Source organism: Podarcis muralis, chromosome 6 (assembly GCF_964188315.1).
Source record: "Podarcis muralis chromosome 6, rPodMur119.hap1.1, whole genome shotgun sequence".
NCBI lineage: Eukaryota > Metazoa > Chordata > Lepidosauria > Squamata > Lacertidae > Podarcis > Podarcis muralis.
The window spans coordinates 51,803,439-51,823,592 of NC_135660.1; the positions used below are offsets into that span (position 1 = coordinate 51,803,439).

The 20,154-nt window shown below is 43.9% G+C and overlaps 1 protein-coding gene across 1 annotated transcript in view; it reads right to left on the minus strand.

The window, feature by feature from the left end:
- PDZD8 (PDZ domain containing 8) overlaps positions 1 to 18,980 on the minus strand; it is a 40,182-nt gene extending 21,202 nt beyond the window's left edge. The window contains exons 1-3 of the mRNA XM_077930279.1: positions 18,505 to 18,980; positions 17,573 to 18,467; positions 512 to 634 (exon numbers count right to left, since the gene is read on the minus strand). Coding sequence (XP_077786405.1) covers positions 512 to 634; positions 17,573 to 18,444 — 995 coding nt within the window. The 5' untranslated portion in view covers positions 18,445 to 18,467; positions 18,505 to 18,980. The remainder of the gene's footprint in view (positions 1 to 511; positions 635 to 17,572; positions 18,468 to 18,504) is intronic.
- Between the last annotated feature and the right edge of the window lie 1,174 nt (positions 18,981 to 20,154).

Below are 20,154 nucleotides of genomic sequence, written 5' to 3' on the forward strand. Positions count from 1 at the left end.
AAATTTGAATTGCTATCTAAAAATCTGCTTGACAGAGTTACTAAGAAGTGCTAAGAAGTGCTAAGACAGTATTTCTATACAAATTTACATGGCAGTAAACCACACTGAACACAGCAAGCACTTGATTGCACCATTAATACTTAAGCATGAAGCAGTGTTACAGTTACAGTCTATTCCTACTCCATTTAGAACACCAACAAAATGAGAAAAGGTACTCTTCATTTGAAATACATTTTCGAAGATACAAAAAAAAAAAAAAAGGTACAAAAAAAAGAAAAGAAGAAAATGTGCTAATAGAAGCTACGAGCAACAGCTTCTAATCGTCTTTGTAATTAGCAGAGAAAAGCAAACTAATGTAAAGGAACCCATATTTAGGAATTAATTTTAAATAGTGTTGGTTAACAAACTCATTTTGTTTTTAAGAGCTACAGTCACATTCCACAATCCACAAGGGAAATCCAATGGAAGACATTCAGTGAAACCAGACATGCAGAGAGTACCAAGAACATACCTTGAACATTCTATTAAGGAAACTTTCAGTCGTCCTTCAGTTAGTGAAAAATTTTGTATACTGAGATTCCAATCTCTAAATTCTTCAGGTGGCACAACTTGAAATGGAAAAAACGGCTTGAACCTAGTCAAAATATATGTATAAATAGGTTAAAAACTTTCCCCCATAGGTGAAAAAAGCATACAAAATTTACACACTGCAACGAAGAGATGAAAGGTCTGATTGTAAGAACAAAGCAACTGCGTAAGTAACACTATACAATACAGTGGTACCTCGGGTTACATACGCTTCAGGTTACATACGCTTCAGATTACAGAAATAGTACCTTGGGTTAAGAACTTTTCTTCAGGATGAGAACAGAAATCGTGCTCCGGCGGCGCGGCAGCAGCAGGAGGCCCCATTAGCTAAAGTGTTGCTTCAGGTTAAGAACAGTTTCAGGTTAAGAATGGACCTCCGGAACGAATTAAGTACTTAACCCAAGGTACCACTGTATGTCGAATTGAATATGAAACAGTTATCAATTGGAAACTTGATTTAAAACAGTCTTTTTTCTTGCCAATTTAAATCACTGATTAAAATTAATCTACCCAGCCCTTACCCTCTTCCCAAACTTTCCCCCCATAGGTCACTTGAAAATTGCTGAGTGTCTTGTTGGACCATTTGATGTTTATTCTGTCTGTTGTAGAAATTGTAATGTGCTGTGCTAGGTGCTGTATCATTTTTAATTGTATTTTTATTACTTTTTTATTTCTTATACAGTGGTACCTCAGGTTACAGACACTTCAGGTTACAGACTCTGCTAACCCACAAACAGTACCTCAGGTTAAGAACTTTGCTTCAGGATGAGAACAGAAATCGTGCTCCGGCGGCGTGGCAGCAGCAGGAGGCCCCATTAGCTAAAGTGGTGCTTCAGGTTAAGAACAGTTTCAGGTTAAGAATGGACCTCCAGAACGAATTAAGTTCTTAACCCGAGGTACCACTGTATTGTATTTTATTGTATTACAATTTGAATACATTGAAGTTCAAAGAACTCAAATATTAAGTGTTCTTCACAGACACACTGTGGACCACTGTTTGCCGATCCCTACAATAAGGTATTTGCCTGACATGCGGATTGGAACTGAATGGCCATGTCCCTATCGCCAGATGTTGAGGCTGGCTTTTGTTGCAACAGCAAAAGCCACTTTTTACCCTACTGAAACTAAAGTCAGCCAGCCTATTCATGTTATAAATAAATGATTTGCAAATATCTGTTTCTTCCATCAGTATATTTTGGGATCCCTAAAATCTCCGTTGGGCCTGGAAGTTCCAGAGGCTCAGACAAAGTTTCCAAGTTATCCACAGAAGTTCAATTTTTACTGAGTAACAAGTTGCATATGGCTTATTCTTATACTCTATGGTTATACTCTTATACTCTACACCTTATTCTTTATACTCTATGGTTTGAAGTTGGCTTGTTTCAGTAATCTATCTTTAAGACTAACCACAGTTTAGTTTGGTTCAGACCCACTCTAGTCATGGTTCGGCACTAAAATTGCCCTGGTTGATGACTTATTATGAGAGAGACAGAGAGTGTGCAACCTTGTAGATCCTCATTTATCTCTCAAAAGCTTTTTGATACCACCCACCCTAAGTGTCCTTTTGGAGGTTGAGGACTGGAGGCACTGTGATATGGTGGGTGTTTTTCCAGCAGGGCTGTCTCCAGACAATAAACATTGGGAGACTTCTTCTAGGTGCCGTGACAGTTAAGCAGAAGAGTCCTGCAGGGTTTTATTCTGTTCCCACTGCTGTTTAATGAAACCATGGTGAGAGCTATTGAGGAAGTATGGAGCATAGCATCACCAATATACTGATGAAACGTGACTCTATTTTTCCATAAGCTGGTCAGATGGTATAGGTGCTGGTGTGTGTGGCTTCAATGGCTAAGAGTGTCTATCAGCATTTATGGCTAGTTTGCCAGCTATGGTCATTCCTAGACCAGGATAGCCTAGCAGCCCATGCCCTAGTAACCTTCTAATTAGATTACTCTAACATGTTCTACAAGGGACTGCCCTTGAATACTTGAAAGCTGCAGCTAGTGTAAAATAGAGCTGCAAGGATTCTAAGTGGTGTTGCACTCATTGCCAAATGTTACTGGGATAAATTCAGGGTGTTTGTTAGCTTGTGCAGAAGTGGAAGCAGCCGGGTACACTTGCCCTGGGCCTCAGAGGGACTAGGGACTGGCTGCTTTTTTGAGTTTATAAATTTGTTCTAACAAAATTCATGCCCTGGGCCTCAGACGTCTGCCTATAAGTTCTAAAGAACTTGGAACCCAAATACTTGAAGGAGTGCTTCTGCCTATATCAGCCTGCCTGAGCCATTGGATCTCATTGACAGCTTAGCTCAGCAGTGATTCTAGAGAGGGCTTTCTCTGTAGTGCACACATTTATTGAAATGCACCCTCCGAAAGGTGCATAATGTACCTTCACTACTGTATTTCTGGTGCCATCCAGACAGCGTTTTGCCCAGGCCTTCACAGAATACTGAACAAAACAGAATCTCTGGATGAGATCAGCCACAAGAAAAGCAATCAGTTTACTGCAGCTATACATCTCATTTTAATTGTGTTGTTGTATTAATTATTTGGAAGACTGATTTAGAATTTGTTTTATTGCTGTTTTAATGTGCAATTGTAAACTGCCCTAGGATTCTGTCACCTAATGGGCAGTATGAAATTGGGTTTTTTAAATATAACAACAACAAGAACAACAACAACAACCTGTGGTTAGTTAAAAATGAAAGCGAAAGCTTCTATTCTCTTTAGAACTGAACAGGCAGTTGAGCGAGGAGTACACAAGCTGAGTTTCACCTCGGCTTGTTCATGTAATGATAAATCCAGTTTTTAACCATAGCTTATTGTTACAACCAGATGCAGCCAAGTAAATGCCAAGATAAAATTACTATAGACTTCTATCCTTCTAAGCAGAGTTCACATTAATTTGCTCACCTTTGCATACATAAAATGTTAATGGATGCAGATACTAGCATGCTAGTATCTTAATGGATACAATACTAGCATGCTAGTATTGGAATAACTGCTGAAAAATAGTTTTCTCAACAGGAACAGCATAAAGAAATAAAATAACTCCTAACACATTCTAATCAGAACTATCTGTCAATGTTGTGCCACTGAAATTATGAGTTTATGTGTGTCCTTTCACTGACCTCTATGAGAAGGGGAATATCAAATGACAGGATTGCACAACAAACCCTTATGATCTCCAGAGGGGCAGCTGTGTTAGACTTAAAGACTAACAAATTTTACAATGGTATCATTTTATTATGCCATTCAGAACAATTTCCTCCTTATCATGTGGGATAGTGTTTTCCGAAAAGCAAACTTGTACTGGAAATAATCAGTACAAGTTATTTTTGTTAGAAGCTAATGTTTATACACTATTACCAAGACAGTAAGTTTATATCACAGACTTCTACTATGGCCTGGCATATACAATATAACTATTGCAATACATTTTACACCCTGCAGATCTGATAACTGGTCATATGGCTACATTTGCTGCAGATACAAATTTTACCAGTGCTGCAGAACTACAGTGCTCTACTACTCTAACCAAGGGTGCAGATGTTTATCTGCATTCACAATGCAGTTTACAGAACCTTGTCAAGATACTCATTGCATATTATTTAAGTTTAAAAGCAAAGAGAGCAGAATGGAATTTGGCATGTTTTTCAATACGGAACTCCCCAAAATAAATAATTGTCTCCATGAAGCAGCTTGTGAATTCAATTTAAAATAATTCTCAAGCTCAGCATAATTTAAAATTGGATTTTCTTGAGACAAAGAAGATTTGCAACTTTAGGCAGATCCATTTTCCACCAGCAAAAGATACAGAACCTGTTCTACAGCTAGGTTTAGCTGAACTGTAGCGCTCATTTTAAATTTGTAAGATACGACTAGTCAAAGCTTCAGTAATGTGTGTCAATAATATATTATATAAATACATGATTGTTTCAAGAATAAGCAGGCTTCAACAAATCCACTTGTCATGGTTAGTGCGGCACCACCCCTGAAGAGGATGACAAATGGTTAGTCTTTGTCATCAACTTCAATTTTCACCAACTTGAAAATTCTTTAAATTTACCCACCCTCCTAGAAGATTAATACAATTTTGGGAAGAGGTTAACCCAGCTACCATCTGCCAAACCTACAAAACTGGGGAGGGCTGAATACTTCAATCAAGCACTATCTTAAATAGAATAACGATTTATAACTTATTATTGCATTTTTATCCCATCCTTCCAAAGTGATCAGACTGGTGCACTTGAACTAACATATTTTATACTCAAAACAACCCTGTGATGCAAGTTAGACCTCAATACAATAACTGGTCCAAGGTTACAGAATGAGCTTCATGGCAGAGTAGAATATGAAAAGAATCTCTCCAGCCCTAGTCCAACACTACCCACTAAACTACACTGCCCTTTGGAAGATCCTCTAGCCGAATACATAAGACAGATGTTGCGCAATCCTCTTCATAATTTTTTATACATGAAAGTTATACTCAGAAAGTTCTGAGTTAAATAGAGCTTCTTAGTTAAATGTACTTATGATTCCTTTCATTTTTAATTTCTAAGGTATGACCAGTTAAAACGTCAGTAATGTGTGCCAACATCATTATATAAACAAGCATAGCTTCCTAAATATATCTGTTATTTTTAGCTGCCACCAGGAAAGATGCTTGCCAACATCAGACTATAAAAATAAAATGATTTCTCTTATCCTTTTGAGACAGAGATTCAGCATTAAACTTTCCACTATTCTGTCTCATATTTTCAACATGCAACACCTTTGAAAACCTCTTAAGTTGTTGAGTTCTTAAAATATGTCATCAAAAACAGTAATTTAGTGCTGCCAATTTAACCTTAACTAAAGGCTAAAAATTGAATGCATGTGTCCCAATGAATTTAGTGGTGTTTATTCCCATGTAACAGGAATAAAATCAGGCTATAATAGCAGTTATTGCAGTTATTAACTCTTGGCTAGCTGCTTATATATCATACCATAGTGAGGAAACATTGCAGAAGCAGTATGTAAAAACACATAAAACTTAAAATAGACTCTTGTTACTTCTTCTTTCACACAATCTTTAAGAAACATATAGTAAAATGATGTGTCCTTGACTGACACCCCTGACCATTATCGAGTTACAAAGATGTTTCTGCTGAACAGAAGTTTGGAGGTTTGATGAATGTATCTTCTAAACGTACGTCTGACTACTTTCAAGTTATGAAAATACTATCTTCTCATTACTGCCATAAGAACAAATGTAGGAAGAAATTTGAAACAGCCCTAAAAAGTACATACACAAATGCATGTGAACAGGGCTTTATGTGGGGAGGAAAGAAGCAGCCACAAGGAGCTGCTGTTTTGAGCGGAAAAGTGGGGGAAGTTTAAAACAGAATTATTACAAAATCTCCACACACCCCTCCAGCAGCTTTCCCTCCTTGAAAGGTTCCATATAAAAGTTTACAAGAGTACTTAGGCATTGCTACTCGCACTTCCATGGTGGAAAATAAGTTTGGAGGAAGATATGATTTGGAGTAGATGGTTGGCAGGGAAAGCGGTTAAGTACATACACAAACACACCCCAGTCAGATTTCAGAGGGTGCTTTTCATTTTTAAGAACACACATTTGCATGTGATATGCAGTTGCCCCTCACAGAAAATAAGGAATATTTTCCCAGTTTTAAAAGATGTGTTGTGACAAAGATGTGAAGTAAAAACAAGTACTCCATTACTGCTCTTGCATTTCAAATTAAAATGCTGCAGTGACTAGAAGCAATAACTGGCAGAATTCTCACTTCAACGCAGTTCTTAAAGGCACAGGAGTCCTCTCAGGACATAGATCTGGCACCCCATGACCTCTTGGCTCCCTCACCCACATCCCCAATGCTTTTCCTTTGGCCTCTTGGCTCCTATACTTGCTTTCCCCTCAGGATCATATATTTCACCCTGCTTTTCTTCATTTGCCTAGCCTCTGGGCACACTCTACTTCATACATTCCCTATCCTCCCAGGCCTTCTCCCAGTCAGCTTAGCTCACCCCATACAGCTTTTCTTTCAATAAAGTCTATGGGGTTCTACACACAGACAGACAATTATTCCTTTTTATAACTTAGACAGTGAACCTTTTGTTGCCAAGTTCTTGGTTCTCTGAGGAGTTAGAATGTTCTGTGCCATCACACGAGCTCATCTGATGTCCAAGGCATCATGTTATAACAGACACCAATTATGTTCAGTTTAATTTCTATAATAAAGAACTGTCTCAAAGTAAAAAACGTAAACTATATTTGTAACTTATGCTTTCTGGAATATACACTGGCAATTTTTAGAATGCAGGAAGATAGAGGATTAACATAATGGTTCCCAGAAAGAATATTCTCCAGTTACCTAGAGTTTACTTGAAAATATTAATAATTGTTCCGCACAATAATTACCTTTTACTGTTGTATCTGTGATGCAGAAATGTTACAGAAGCTCTAATAAAGATGGTTAGCTATTCAACAAAGGCAAGGGAGAAACAATATGCAAGAGTATGCTATAGAGATAGACAAATCTGAGGAAATATGTTGATAAATGGTCAGAATGAGGATTCACATTATTCATTCTTTCCTAAACACCATAGGTGCCACATAAAATGGTTATGACATATTCCAAAACATAAAGAATTCCACTGGGAAACTGTTAGCATCCTGCAAACCTAATCTAAGAAACAAATTGCAAAAAAAGTATATTTCAATTTAAAATTACCATACCTGCAAGTTAAAATCATATTTCTCAAGTGAAACAAAAAAGTAAAGAATTCCGCTCCTTTTATGTAACAGACTAATGTCCTTATTATATACAGAGCTCCCTTACTGATTTAGCTATGTTAAGCAGATTAGGTATCTAATGGATGAACTCGCAAGACCTTGAATTAGGAAACACAGCAGCTGGCAGATTTTTCATATTACTTATGTGGAAATAACTTCTCATAGAAGCAGGTGTGTGAAAAGCAGAACTCAATGCTTTAGTTGCAAAGCACTTTTTGAAATGCATGTAGCAAATATTTTTTATTATTATTAGTGTAAACCAAGCTTCAATAAAAGTTCCCCAGGCAATGAATAGTATACAATAAACCACAGAACTGTCCCCCCAAAACAAGAAACAATACAACTATAATTGTCATAACTATGATAAAAAAATAACCACCAGCAGCTTAGATTATCATTATGCAGTACTGATGTGACCATCTCATAAACCCCTGAAGGCCAAGTGGAGCAGATGCTTCAATTCCGTCTGATGTCTTTTCATCACCTGAAGATGCATCTCCAGATGGAGGAAAACCCATAATCAGGGAGCCATATTGAGAGGTTAAGTATGAAGGGTCTACAAAGATAGGCCTAAGAAAGAAGACAGAAACAACACTGCCTATATGGTGGCCCTGGACAAACAGCCATAGTGACAGAGGCTGCAAAATTACCCGTACTAATTCAAAACAAATAGCAAGCCTCTACTATAAGCTTGTAATAGTAAATGTAAGGTAAAGGTAAAGGTAAAGGACCTCTGGACTTTATAGCACATGGATGGGTGCATATTGTAAGATCTGAGTGCTGGAAAACCAAATGCAATTAGGAAGGCTGTTTTCAAGCATTACTCTTCTACAGGAGGTCCCACAGGCCCAAGGGATTGTTTCTCAATACAGGCATTCTTGCTAATTATATATACTTCATTTCCACAAGTCTTTTTCCATGGGACTGGAGCACCTTTGCTAAAATTAATATTTAGATTAATTTTAAAAAAGTAACCTAAAGGGAGGGCATGATGAAAGTTATTAAAATTATGATTTGTGTGGGCAAAATAAAACAAGGTAAGTTTGTCTCCTACCTTCTTAAAACTTGGATGAACTTAGGATCATCCAAAGAAGTTTAATGGTGGAGATTCAGGAAATAAAAAAAGAATTTCTTCTCACAGTGTGTAAGAAATTAAATGAAGTCACTGCTACAAGACACTGTAATGACCAGTGTTAAGCTATTTTGTAAAGAGTATTAAACAAATACATGGAAGGTGTCTATCAAAGACAGGCCTCCATGTTCAGATGCAGTATGCCACCGAGTATCAGCAGTTGTGGAGCAACAAAGGCAGTGCCCTATTCCCTTCATACCCTACCTGTGAGGCACAGAGATGCACTAGGTTAGCAGCTATCGGAAAGTGGATGCTGGACTAGATTAACTATTAGTCTGCCCTAGAAAGTATCTACTTAAACTCTTAACTTTTCCTTCCACAGCTAGCAATTATACCCATCCACTGATTTATTTGTGGAACCCTCTTGTAGTACTGCACCTTCAATGCAACAGTTGTTTGCCCCAGAGAATTAAGTGTCCCAATTAAAAGAATGCTCTAATTCTTTTTTAATTGCTAATACTTACTAGAACAAAATGCAAAACAAAGAACACAAGCAATAGACTATTTACTGTTTTATGTCCATATTGCCACTTAATACCTATATTGTTTGTTTGTTTTGTTTATATACCACCCTTCAGACAGAGTTGGTTGTATTCTGTAAACCAATAAAAACACAAAAACCAATAAAAACCAATAAAAACACAAAAAATACATAACTTAATAACAAACAATATATCTGCAGCTTGAGGTCAAAGTTGCCTTCCCCAGTATGGTGTCATTCAGCTACAGCTCTCATCATTCCTAACCATTTGCCATGCTTGCAGGGATTTGAAGTCCAAAACAACAGGAGAGCAGCACATTGCGAAAAGCTTCATTACCTGAACCTTATTTGTCCTATGTATGGGTGATTAGAAATGTTGAAGTACCTTGTTTTTGTACTCTACATTACTTTATCCTTTCCAGGACTTCCAATTCTTGACATACTTTAATAGCTTTTTTTAAACAATAGCATTTCATGCGCTCTTTGAGCAAAACAGCTATTTTTCTTCATCTCTGAAAGATCCCTTCATCGAAAACGAGTACCTCTTTGAAAAGGAGTAATTACCACACCACTTCTTTTCAAATCTTATTAATTAGTAAATAGGCTGCCTATTATTATTGTTCTGTCCTTCAGTCATATACTGGTAGGAAGTACTATTCCCAAATATCTGGAAATGACTTGACACCAAGGTGACACCTTGCCAAAAAAGAGAAGAATAATTTGGACAAATGTCAAAGCCTTGGGGTTGATCCAGCTGGGTCAACACATTACAACTCAGGCATACTTCGTACTGAGAAGATTGATCAGCGTGTATTACTTCAGCCTGCAAGAAATACCATAAAAAATGTCTAGCACATTTATGTTTTAGTCTAACCTTTATCCCGATATGCTAGTTTTCTAGTTACCAAAAGCAAGGCTGCAATATGTAATTATCCAGTTAATCAAATATCCATTTTGATTGGGTGAAAAAGGTGCCCATGATCAATAAGGCATCAGGCGCCAAGTCCCAAACCAATGGATTCAAGTTACAAAAAAGGAGATTCTGACTAAATATCAAGAAGAACTTTCTGAGAATAAGCGCTGTTTTAACAGTGGAACATACTCCCATGAGAGGTGGTGGTCTCTCCTTTCTTGGAGGTTTTAAAGCAAATGTTGGATTGTCATCTGTCAAGTATTACCTAGTTGAGATTCCTGCCTTGCAGGGTACTGGACTAGATGACCCTCGGGATCCCTTCCAACTCTACAATTCAACTTAGAATCATAGCATCGTAGATTTGGACAGATTCTATGATTACACAAACAGTACTTAAAACCTGCAAATGCCACCTTAGAAAAGGATTCCCTCCTCTTTAAATATCTAGTTTGATTATCACTTTAATACTATCCAAGTTCAATATTATTATAATTATATCAAGTTTAACTAAATCTAGGCCACTGCATCAGAATACACAAACATACAAAATCAGGAAAACTTTTAATCAAGGGAGAAGTTCTATCAACAGAACCAACTGAAGGATATAAGAAAAACAAAAGAAGCCAATTTTAGCTTCACTTGATCTAGAGATGGAAAATATCAAATCAGAGCCAATATTGTTACGAAGCAGCTATTAATATTCTAACTCCTTTTTTTTCCGTCTAGGGAGAAGCTGTTTTTAAAAACAGATATGCACTAGATATGTTTTTAAAATACAAGATGTGCCATGTGAGAAAAGGCTCTTATAACCACAAAGTTACATTTTAAAAACCAGTCTAAATTTGGGATTATAGTTCAAATTAGAGACTTGCTAGCTGAAACAGTACATCATTCCAGGAGGGGTTTATTAATACAGTGGTACCCCGCAAGACGAACGCCTCGCGAGACGAAAAACTCGCAAAACGAAAGGTTTTTTCGTTTTCGAGTTGCCTCGCAAGACGAATTTCCCTATGGGCTTGCTTCGCAAAACGAAGCTTGCCCAGGGGACAGCGGGTCTTCTCTTTTGAAGCAAGGGGCGGCGGGGAGAAGCGATCTTCTCCCCGCAGCCCCAGGTCCGGGGACAGCGGGAAGCGCTTCCCGCTGCCCCCGGACCTCTTTTGAAGCAAGGGGCTGCGGGGAGATCGCTTCTCCCCACCGCCCCTTGCTTCAAAAGAGGTCCGGGGACAGCGGGAAGCGCTTCGCGCTGCCCCCGGACCTCTTTTGAAGCAAGGGTTTGCGGGGAAAAGCGATCTCCCCACAGCCCCTTGCTTCAAAAGAGGTCCGGGGGCAGCGGGAAGCACAGCGCTTCTTCCCCGCTGCCCCCGGACCTCTTTTGAAGCAAGGGGCTGCGGGGAGATCGCTTCTCCCGGTGCTCCGAAGCCGGGCGGGGGGGAGGGAACACCTGCCCCAGCCGCCCCGCTTCGGAACGCTGCCCCGAAGCGGGGCGGGGGGGCGGGAACACCTGCCCCAGCCGCCCCGCTTCGGAACGCTGCCCCGAAGCGGGGCGGGGGGGCGGGAACACCTGCCCCAGCCGCCCCGCTTCGGAACGCTGCCCCGAAGCGGGGCGGGGGGGGCGGGAACACCTGCCCCAGCCGCCCCGCTTCGGAACGCTGCCCCGAAGCGGGCGGGGGGGCGGGAACACCTGCCCCAGCCGCCCCGCTTCGGAACGCTGCCCCGAAGCGGGGCGGGGGGGCGGGAACACCTGCCCCAGCCGCCCCGCTTCGGAATGCTGCTCCGAAGCGGGGCTGGGGGGCGGGAACCTCGCACCCCGCCGCCGGGCATCGGAACGAGGTCCTGGACCTCTTCTGAAGGCAGGCGGGGGCAAAAGTCTTTGCTCCCCCCGCCTGCCTTCCCGGGACAGCGGAGACTTCTCCGCTGCCCCGGGCGATCTTAAAATGCTGGCGGGCGGGAGCGAAGCGTTCGCTGCCGACCCCCAGCATTTTAAAATCTCCTCGGGGCAGCGGAGACTTCGCTCCCGCCCGCCAGCATTTTAAAATCGCCCCGGGACAGCAGGGGCTTTTAAAATGCTGGCGGGCGGCAGCAAAGCCCTCCTGTCCCCGGAGCTTGCGGGGTGGGAGGTGGGAAGAAGGGCTTTTCTTCCCACCGCCAGCCTTCAGAACAGCCTTCTGAAGGCTGGCAGTGGGAAGAAAAGCCCTTGTCCCCCCCCCCCCCAGCCTTCAGAAGAGGTCGGGGGACAGACTGTCCCCGGACCTGGTCTGAAGGCGGTTTCCCTAGGAACGCATTAATTGATTTTCAATGCATTCCTATGGGAAACCGTGCATCGCAAGACGAAAAAACCGCAAGACGAAGAGACTTGCGGAACGAATTAATTTCGTCTTGCGAGGCACCACTGTACTTCAGAAAGCACCTGGAAGATTGCCTCACCAACATCAGATTATAATAGATCTGGAATCTGCATACTACAAACAGGGAGAACAACAACAGCTAGATCTGTGAAAAAATAACTTTTAACCTTTGGTACTAGCAAAACTTATTAGACTCAGTGGCCATATTTCAGTTAATGAAAACACCAACATGTGTAATAATCACAGATCAATTTTGTCACCAGGAACAAGATAAACTCCTATGAGGAACCAAGATCTGTGCTTTCCAAAGTCACTAGGAAAATAGACAGTTGTATCATAAAGGAAAGACCAGAGTTGTCTCTCCCTTTTCCATTTCACTCTTTTTGGCATTTAATTCAACTGTGAGAATGGAAGTGGAAAGTCTTTTTACGATATTTCAGTGTTTTGGGTTCTTCAGCCAAAATGTCCAGCTTAATTAAAAAAAAAATGAAGCAAGAAGGAACAGCAACCCTAGCCACTAATGTCCACTTTTCTAGAAGCAAGTTCCACACACAACGGAACAGACTTCTAGGTAAATAGGAAAAGGATTAAAATTTTGAAAAATAAAATAAAAAGCTGTCTATTTTCTGTCTATATTAAGGTATTATCTGATGAATAAAGGAGGTCACTTTTATACTGTGGTATATTCCAGGCTGATTATGGAATAGCCATGCCTGTAAAGTTTAGCTGTTCAACTGTGGAACAGATTCCCATGAAGGGTGGTGGACCCTCCTTCCTTGGAGGTGTTTAAGCAGAGGTTGGATAGCCATCTGTCATGTATGATCTAGTTGAGATTCCTGTAATGCAGGGAGATGGATAATGATGGGGTCCTTTCCAACTCTAGAATTCTATGATTTTATAATTCTGTGGTATCAGTGATTTACTGTCAGTTAGGCCCTACTAAATTTTCTCTACCAATATCCATTGGTTAAAATCCACTGTAATGCAAGGTGTTCACTCACACAATGGGGCTTCTCTCCTCCCTCTGCACCCCCCACTCAAAATCTTCCTGAAAGTTCCAATATTCAGCTTCATTAGATATCCACAAATTCTGGCATTATGAGGGAATTTTTTCCTCTTTCGACTTTCTATGTGCTATGCATAATTTTATATGCTTATTTCATGTTGCCTCTTACTCATCTAAACTGAAATTCCCCAAAAGCAAAACTTACACCATTTGTTCAATTGCAGAATACTTTGTAGTGTGCAAACAACACAATCGCTCCAATGATTAGTTGAACGCTGCAAGGCACTCCCACCCCTGAATGAGGGAGTCTGCTTCCTCTCCAAGGGGATCAGGCTGATGGAAACAGAATCTTCTAGTGCTCAGGAACACATGCTATGTGAAAAACTATCCAACATCTCCCAGCGCCTTGCATGGTAGCTACTATTGCATTTAGAATAAATCCAAGTACTTTATTATTATACATTATAAAGCTCTAAACTTAGTATTTGGGATTGAGATATGTAGGATATCTCAAAATTGGTGTTTTTAAAATGTATGGGCACACATCCACAATCTAACATTAAGCTGAAATACCCTGTACAACTAATGATAAAGATGGTAAAGGGAAAGGAAGGAAGAAGACAAGTACCGTATTTTTCGGACTATTGGACGCACCGGTCCATAGGACGCACCTAGATTTGGGGGGGGAAATAAAGGCAAAAAAATTTATTCCCCCCCCCCGCCAGGCGCGGGGCTGGGGCGGGGAAGCCCGAGCTTCCCCCTCCCCCAGAACGGGACCCAGAGCCATGCCGAAGCTGCGCGCAGCTTTGGCATCGCTCTGGGAGCTTGCGGGGCTGGGGGAGGAGGAAGCCTTCCGCCAGCCTCCAAACCATGTCGGGAGACAGCGGGATGGCGCGCTGCGCCTCTCCCGCTGTCCCCCGAGTTTGCGGGGCTGGGCCAGCCTTCTAACCAAGTCGGGGGACAGCGGGAAGGGCGCGCTGCGCCCCTGCCGCTGTCTCCCGAGTTTGCGGGGCTGGCGACGGGGAGGAGCAGGCTTCTCCCCCCGCCAGCCTTCTAGACAAGTCGGGGGACAGCGGGAAAGGCGCGCTGCGCCTCTCCCGCTGTCCCCCGAGTTTGCGGGGCTGGCAACGGGGAGGAGCAGGCTTCTCCCCCCGCCAGCCTTCTAGCCAAGTCGGGGGACAGCGGGAAGGGCGCGCTGCGCCTCTCCCGCTGTCCCCCGAGCTTGTGGGGCTGGCGGTGGGGCTCTCCTGAAGCCTGGAGGTTGTGGGGCTGGTGGGGGGGAGAAGCAGGCTTGCTTCTCCCACCCCCAGCCTCCAGATCAGGTCGGGGAATAGCGGGATGGCGGAGCGCCGCCATCCCGCTATTCCCCGACCTGATCTGGAGGTTGTGGAGCTGGGGGGGGGGGAGAAGCAGGCTTGCTCCTCCCACCCCCAGCCTCCAGATCAGGTCGGGGAATAGCGGGATGGCGGAGCGCCGCCATCCCGCTATTCCCCGACCTGATCTGGAGGTTGTGGGGCTGGGGGGGGGAGAAGCAGGCTTGCTCCTCCCACCCCCAGCCTCCAGATCAGGTCGGGGAATAGCGGGATGGCGGAGCGCCGCCATCCCGCTATTCCCCGACCTGATCTGGAGGTTGTGGGGCTGGGGGGGGGGGAGAAGCAGGCTTGCTCCTCCCACCCCCAGCCTCCAGATCAGGTCGGGGAATAGCGGGATGGCGGCGCTTCGCCATCCCCCTATCCCCCGAGCTTGTGGGGCTGGGGGGGGAGAAGCAGGCTTGCTTCTCCCCCCGCCAGCCTCCAGATCAGGTCGGGGAATAGCGGGGTGGCGGCTCTGCGCCTCCCCGCTGTCCCCAGCTTTTGGGTGCAGGCTGCTGCCCGCAAGCCTTGCGAGCCCGCGGGACATCCCGCCCGGCTTGCAAGACTTGGGATAGCTTCCTGAAGCCTGGAGAGCGAGAGGGGTCGGTGCGCACGGACCCCTCTCGCTCTCCAGGCTTCAGCAAAAGCCTGCATTCGCACCATAGGACGCACACACATTTCCCCTTCATTTTTGGAGGGGAAAAAGTGCGTCCTATAGTGCGAAAAATACGGTAACCACTCCTTTCAGGACAAGCTCCACACAGAAACATAATTTCTACCTGCATTAGTGGTTAAAAGACAAAACCAAAAACTGTGAAAGGCAGCTGATCTGGACTAAATATCAACAGAGTACATAATCTTTTGAACATGGCATGGGTGTTTTAAAGTGTTAGAAGAAAAGGGTGTAGTCAAGGGGTGTCAGTGAACAGACAACAACTTTTCTCTTTCTTCTGCTACTTTGTACAAAGTCATTTTGCCAACAGAGACTATCTACAAAATAAGAGAGCATTAAAACCATGCCTCTTAAAAATTCTAGCAAGTTTATGTAGTTTACCAAAACAAAAAACAACACCCCCCGCATGCTTCCAATTTGCAAACAGAGTTCCATAAATACACTCACCTGTTTGCCAGTTGCAAGCATCCCTGCACCAAACACTCAGCACAAAAATATTCCCACCCCAGGTTGGCCATAAATAGAAGAGTATCAAGAGGAAACACAGAGAGTCCTCCATTCCCAGAGTTCTCTGCAGGTCAAAGAGTACCAAAGAGTGAATGAGATATTATTTACATCTCTTGCAAGAGAGAGAATATTAGTTATTTTCCCTAAGTAGAGAGGAAAGAAAGACATGAAGTTTCTTTCCTTCCAGAAAGGCTTTTGCAAATCAGAGTAGAAAGGGGTTTCATAGGCCACCTAGACCAACCCCCAGCTAGATCCAGGAAATCCAGAGCAAAAGCATCCCCAACAGATGACCAGTCTCTACTTGAAGACCTCCAGCAAAAGAAAGCCCAACCATATACCCCAAATAACTGATTATTGGTTTCATGTTCTTACCACTAAAAAGTTTTTCCTAACATGCAACCCAAGTCTAACTTAACATGCAACACTCTGGTAACTTAGGCCCATTATATATGCTCTTGCTCTGGGATAGCAGAGAACTATTCAGCCCTTCAGTATTTATGCTTGACAAATCTATGTTGGCTTCTACTAACCACTGCGTTTTGTCAAGATTTATGCTTACAAATTTGTCCCTATCTAATCTGTTCAAGTTTCTTTCCTGGTAGCAAAGCAGTCTAATCTTCCACTTTTCTGAGAACTGGACCAACATTTGCCTATCTCCAGTCCTTGCCTATTCTCAAGGATATCTAACATGATAGACAGATTCTGAGAATACATCAGCAGCTTCTTCTAGTACCCAAGAATGCAATACATCTGGCCCTAAAAACCAGAACTCTTTTAAGGTAGCTAGGCATTTTCTGACCAATTCCTCTTCTTAAATTGCAATCCTGACCCTTAACTACTGTCGCAAGGTCACATACAGTTCCCCTTTTAGGAGAAAACAAGAGGCAAAAGTAGTTCCTTCTCTTTATTACCGGTACATACTAACATTCCATCATCCTTACAATGAAGCAGGCCTGGTTACCTTCCTCTTCCTTAAACCATACAATCCATTTCATTACATAGTATGCCAGCCTCAGTTTTCCTAACACTGTCCTAACAAGTCTGGGTATGCATCTGTATTTGCCCTCTGTGACGACCTCTCCTTCCTTTCATTTTTTCTAAGTCTCGGGGTGTGTGTGTGTGTGTGTGTGTGTGTGTGTGTTAGTTCATCCCCAAACTTTTTGGTCAGCAGCATCAGCTCTTTACATTTTGCCTCATATTTTTCTCCCATTAGAATTGTGATTTGCCTTTATTAACTTCTTCACTTCATGAACTCCCACTAGCCTTGGGCTCCTTTCTTTATTAGTATATCTAGCCATGGAATCCTACCTAGCATTTCTCTGAGCTGATTAAACCCAGCTTTCCTGAAATCAAAGGTACATGTTTGGCTCTATTCACCTTAAGCTTTCCACATGATCAAGATTTTCAGCAGACTGGAAGAAAACAGCAGTGAGTTACTGCTTGCACTTTCTTCAAAAAACAACAACAGAATAAGGAGCACCATGAGGTGTGGAATGGGGGAGTGGGGTCAGTAGTACAACTAAATAATGGCTTTGATAAGGCAAACCAAAAATCTGTGGACCTATGCATATGTATACAAACCATTTCATCTTCTAAAAATGCCACCTTCAGAAGGCATTTTTGCGAATGTTATCATCATTGTTGTTATTACCATGTTTCAAATACTACTAAACAGTGTTTATTAAGAATAAGTCAATAGAAAGTTTTCCTTCCAACAATTCCCCAAACTATAATGTGAGTAATGTATAGCTTTGCTCCAGTTAAACCCAAAGCACCTTACCTGATTTTATAATGAGGTAAAGTATGTTTGCGCCTAATGACTTTCTTGAACTGGCTGACAATGATGGAAGTAAGTTGTGGCAAGGGCCTTCCTTCGAACTGTGACTTGACTTCAAGACCAATCACAGGCTCGTCGACAAAGGCGAAAGACCAGTGAGTGAAGGGCAAGCGGGTGAAAACCAGCCTCACCCGACCCACCACCCTAGAGATCTTGGCAAAGAGATATGCCGACTTGCCAAAGACAAGGTCGGCATCAATGGCCAAGTGGAAGCCACCGTTGTACTCAACGTCCACCTCAAAGTCTAGTTCCTCGGGGCATCCTTCCTCGCTACAGGTCACCGGCCTCAGGATCTTGATGTTCTTGAAAACGGGCACAACGTTCCCGAAGGCAACATCTCTCAAGCTGAGCCCCTCCAGCACCTTGCCTGTCACCTTTGTCTGGAGCAGCTCCTCAAACTCCACCTTGATCTTCCTGGTGACCCAGTGCCTGACAAAGCCAGTGTCCTTGAGCTCCCTGAAGAGAAAGAGACAGATGGCATTGAGCCAATAGAGGGTCTCCTCGGTGAACTCCACCACCGAGCTAGAGGAGGAGTCCGGGTGGGTGCCCTGGTCATTTTTGGAAGGGGACTGGCTGGGGGGCACGCTGCGGGAGCCAGCCCCCTCTTGCACCCCTCCGCCGCCAACGAAGCCGGCGAAGTACTCCTTGAGGCTGGTGTCGGGCACTGCCCGGGTGGTGTAGATGCCGGTGCTGGGCGCCGAGGACGGCCCCTCGGGGGCTTCGGGCTTCCTCCGGTAGAAGAGCAGGATCTGGCACAGCAGCGTCAGGCAGGAGCCCAGCAGAGCCGACAGCAGCATTCCATACACCGACAGCATCGCCTCAGCGCCTCTCGCCGCCCCTCACGCAGCCGCGCCGGCTCCCTGCGAGCCGCCTACCCCGCGGCCCTCGCCGCCTCACGCCGCCGGCGCCACGGCCAGCCCCGCTACCTCCATCTTGCGGGCAGCGGCTTGAGGGGAAACGGGCGCCGCCGCAACTCCGTCAAAAAACAAAAGCAACAACCCGGGGAGCTCGAGGTCGACGCAGCCCCCCCCCCGCAACGCTCGCTCCCCTCAGCCGGCCCCAGACGACAAACCGCCGCCGTATCCACAACTCCTTCCCTCCGTGGCCCGCTCCGCCTCACACAGCAGCAGCAGCGGCCGCGGCATCCGGGTCTTTTCTCGTCTTCTCGCGTCCACCGCCCCCTTCCTGAGGAGAGACCAACTGCCACTTCTCTCCCTTTGGCTGCCCCGTCCCCTCTTCTGTCTGGATTGTAAGGGCTGGGGAGGTCCGGGAGTGGGTGGGTTACGTCATAGGCTACGCCGTCCCATGCGCTGACCTCATAATATTGCGGAGGGAGGAGGGGAAAAAAAGGAAGGCGGAAAAAAGGAGATAGGAAGTGCGCATGCGTGTTTGTTTCTGGCCCCTCCTCCTCCTCCCTTCTGTTGCTTTTGGTTCCCGCTACTCCCCCCGCCCGTCCGGCATGTTCTGTGTTCAAGGCTGGTTGAGAGGTTAGTTAGTGTTTATAAGGCAAAAGGGTTGAAAGTGTGAGGGTCCTTAAAGGCACCGCAAGAAGGAAACGTGGTCGAAGCCTGTTTCGAGGGCTGAATCCTGTCTCCACCAGGGGGATTGCGGAAGCGGTGTTTTCTTTATCAGCATAGGATGCAAGCGGTGTTCTAAGAATAACAACAGGGATTCTGAATTCGGACACGCGTGCACCCGCAACCCGCTTTGCTGGCCTGGATTTTATTTGCTCTCTTCCCACCTGGTCCACCGACAAAGCAATTGCAACCAGCGCATTAGTTTATTGAACTTATAAGCCGCTTCCCACAACAGAACGTCCCGAAGCGATAGAGTAAAACATACACAAGCACATCAAAAATATAATTAGAGCAGAAGCATCAAATGCTTGGGTGCTACCCGAATGTCGTGGGAAACAAACGTCCTTTTTTTGTTTGCACTTCACCGGCATGCTCCTCCCACCCGCGTCGTTTTCCGATCTCCGTGAAAATCACTCCCTTTCTCCTGCTTTTGGTTCAGATTTAGGCAACTACTACTGCCAAGAAAATGAATGAAAATATGCTAGCCAAGATAACATTGGCACGCAGCTTATACTTCACTGAACATAACAGTTTCAAGCAAGAAGGTAGCCGGACCTTGAAGGATTGCAGTGACTTAAATATGCCGAATCAACGCGAAGGATGGCTTTTGTAATGAAACAGACAAATCGAAAGGAACCTGTAAACTTTTTCCCCATGCAAAAATAAGGGGAAGAGGGAGAGGAGCGGGTGCGGAGCGGGAGTGGGTTTTGGGTGTGAAATTAGGCTCTTGTGAACATGACAAAATACCAAATCAAAGTCCAGCGGATGGGGGTTGCCTTTATTTACCTTTTTAAAACAAGGCCTTTAACCTTAAGAAACACGCAGAACTTGTATATTGCTTCATATATGCTGTTTACGGACCAATTACACAATGCAACTGAATTAGGCACAGATTTCATGATGCTAAAGGGAAAAGAATAACAAACACAGGTTTTCCGGTTTTCCATT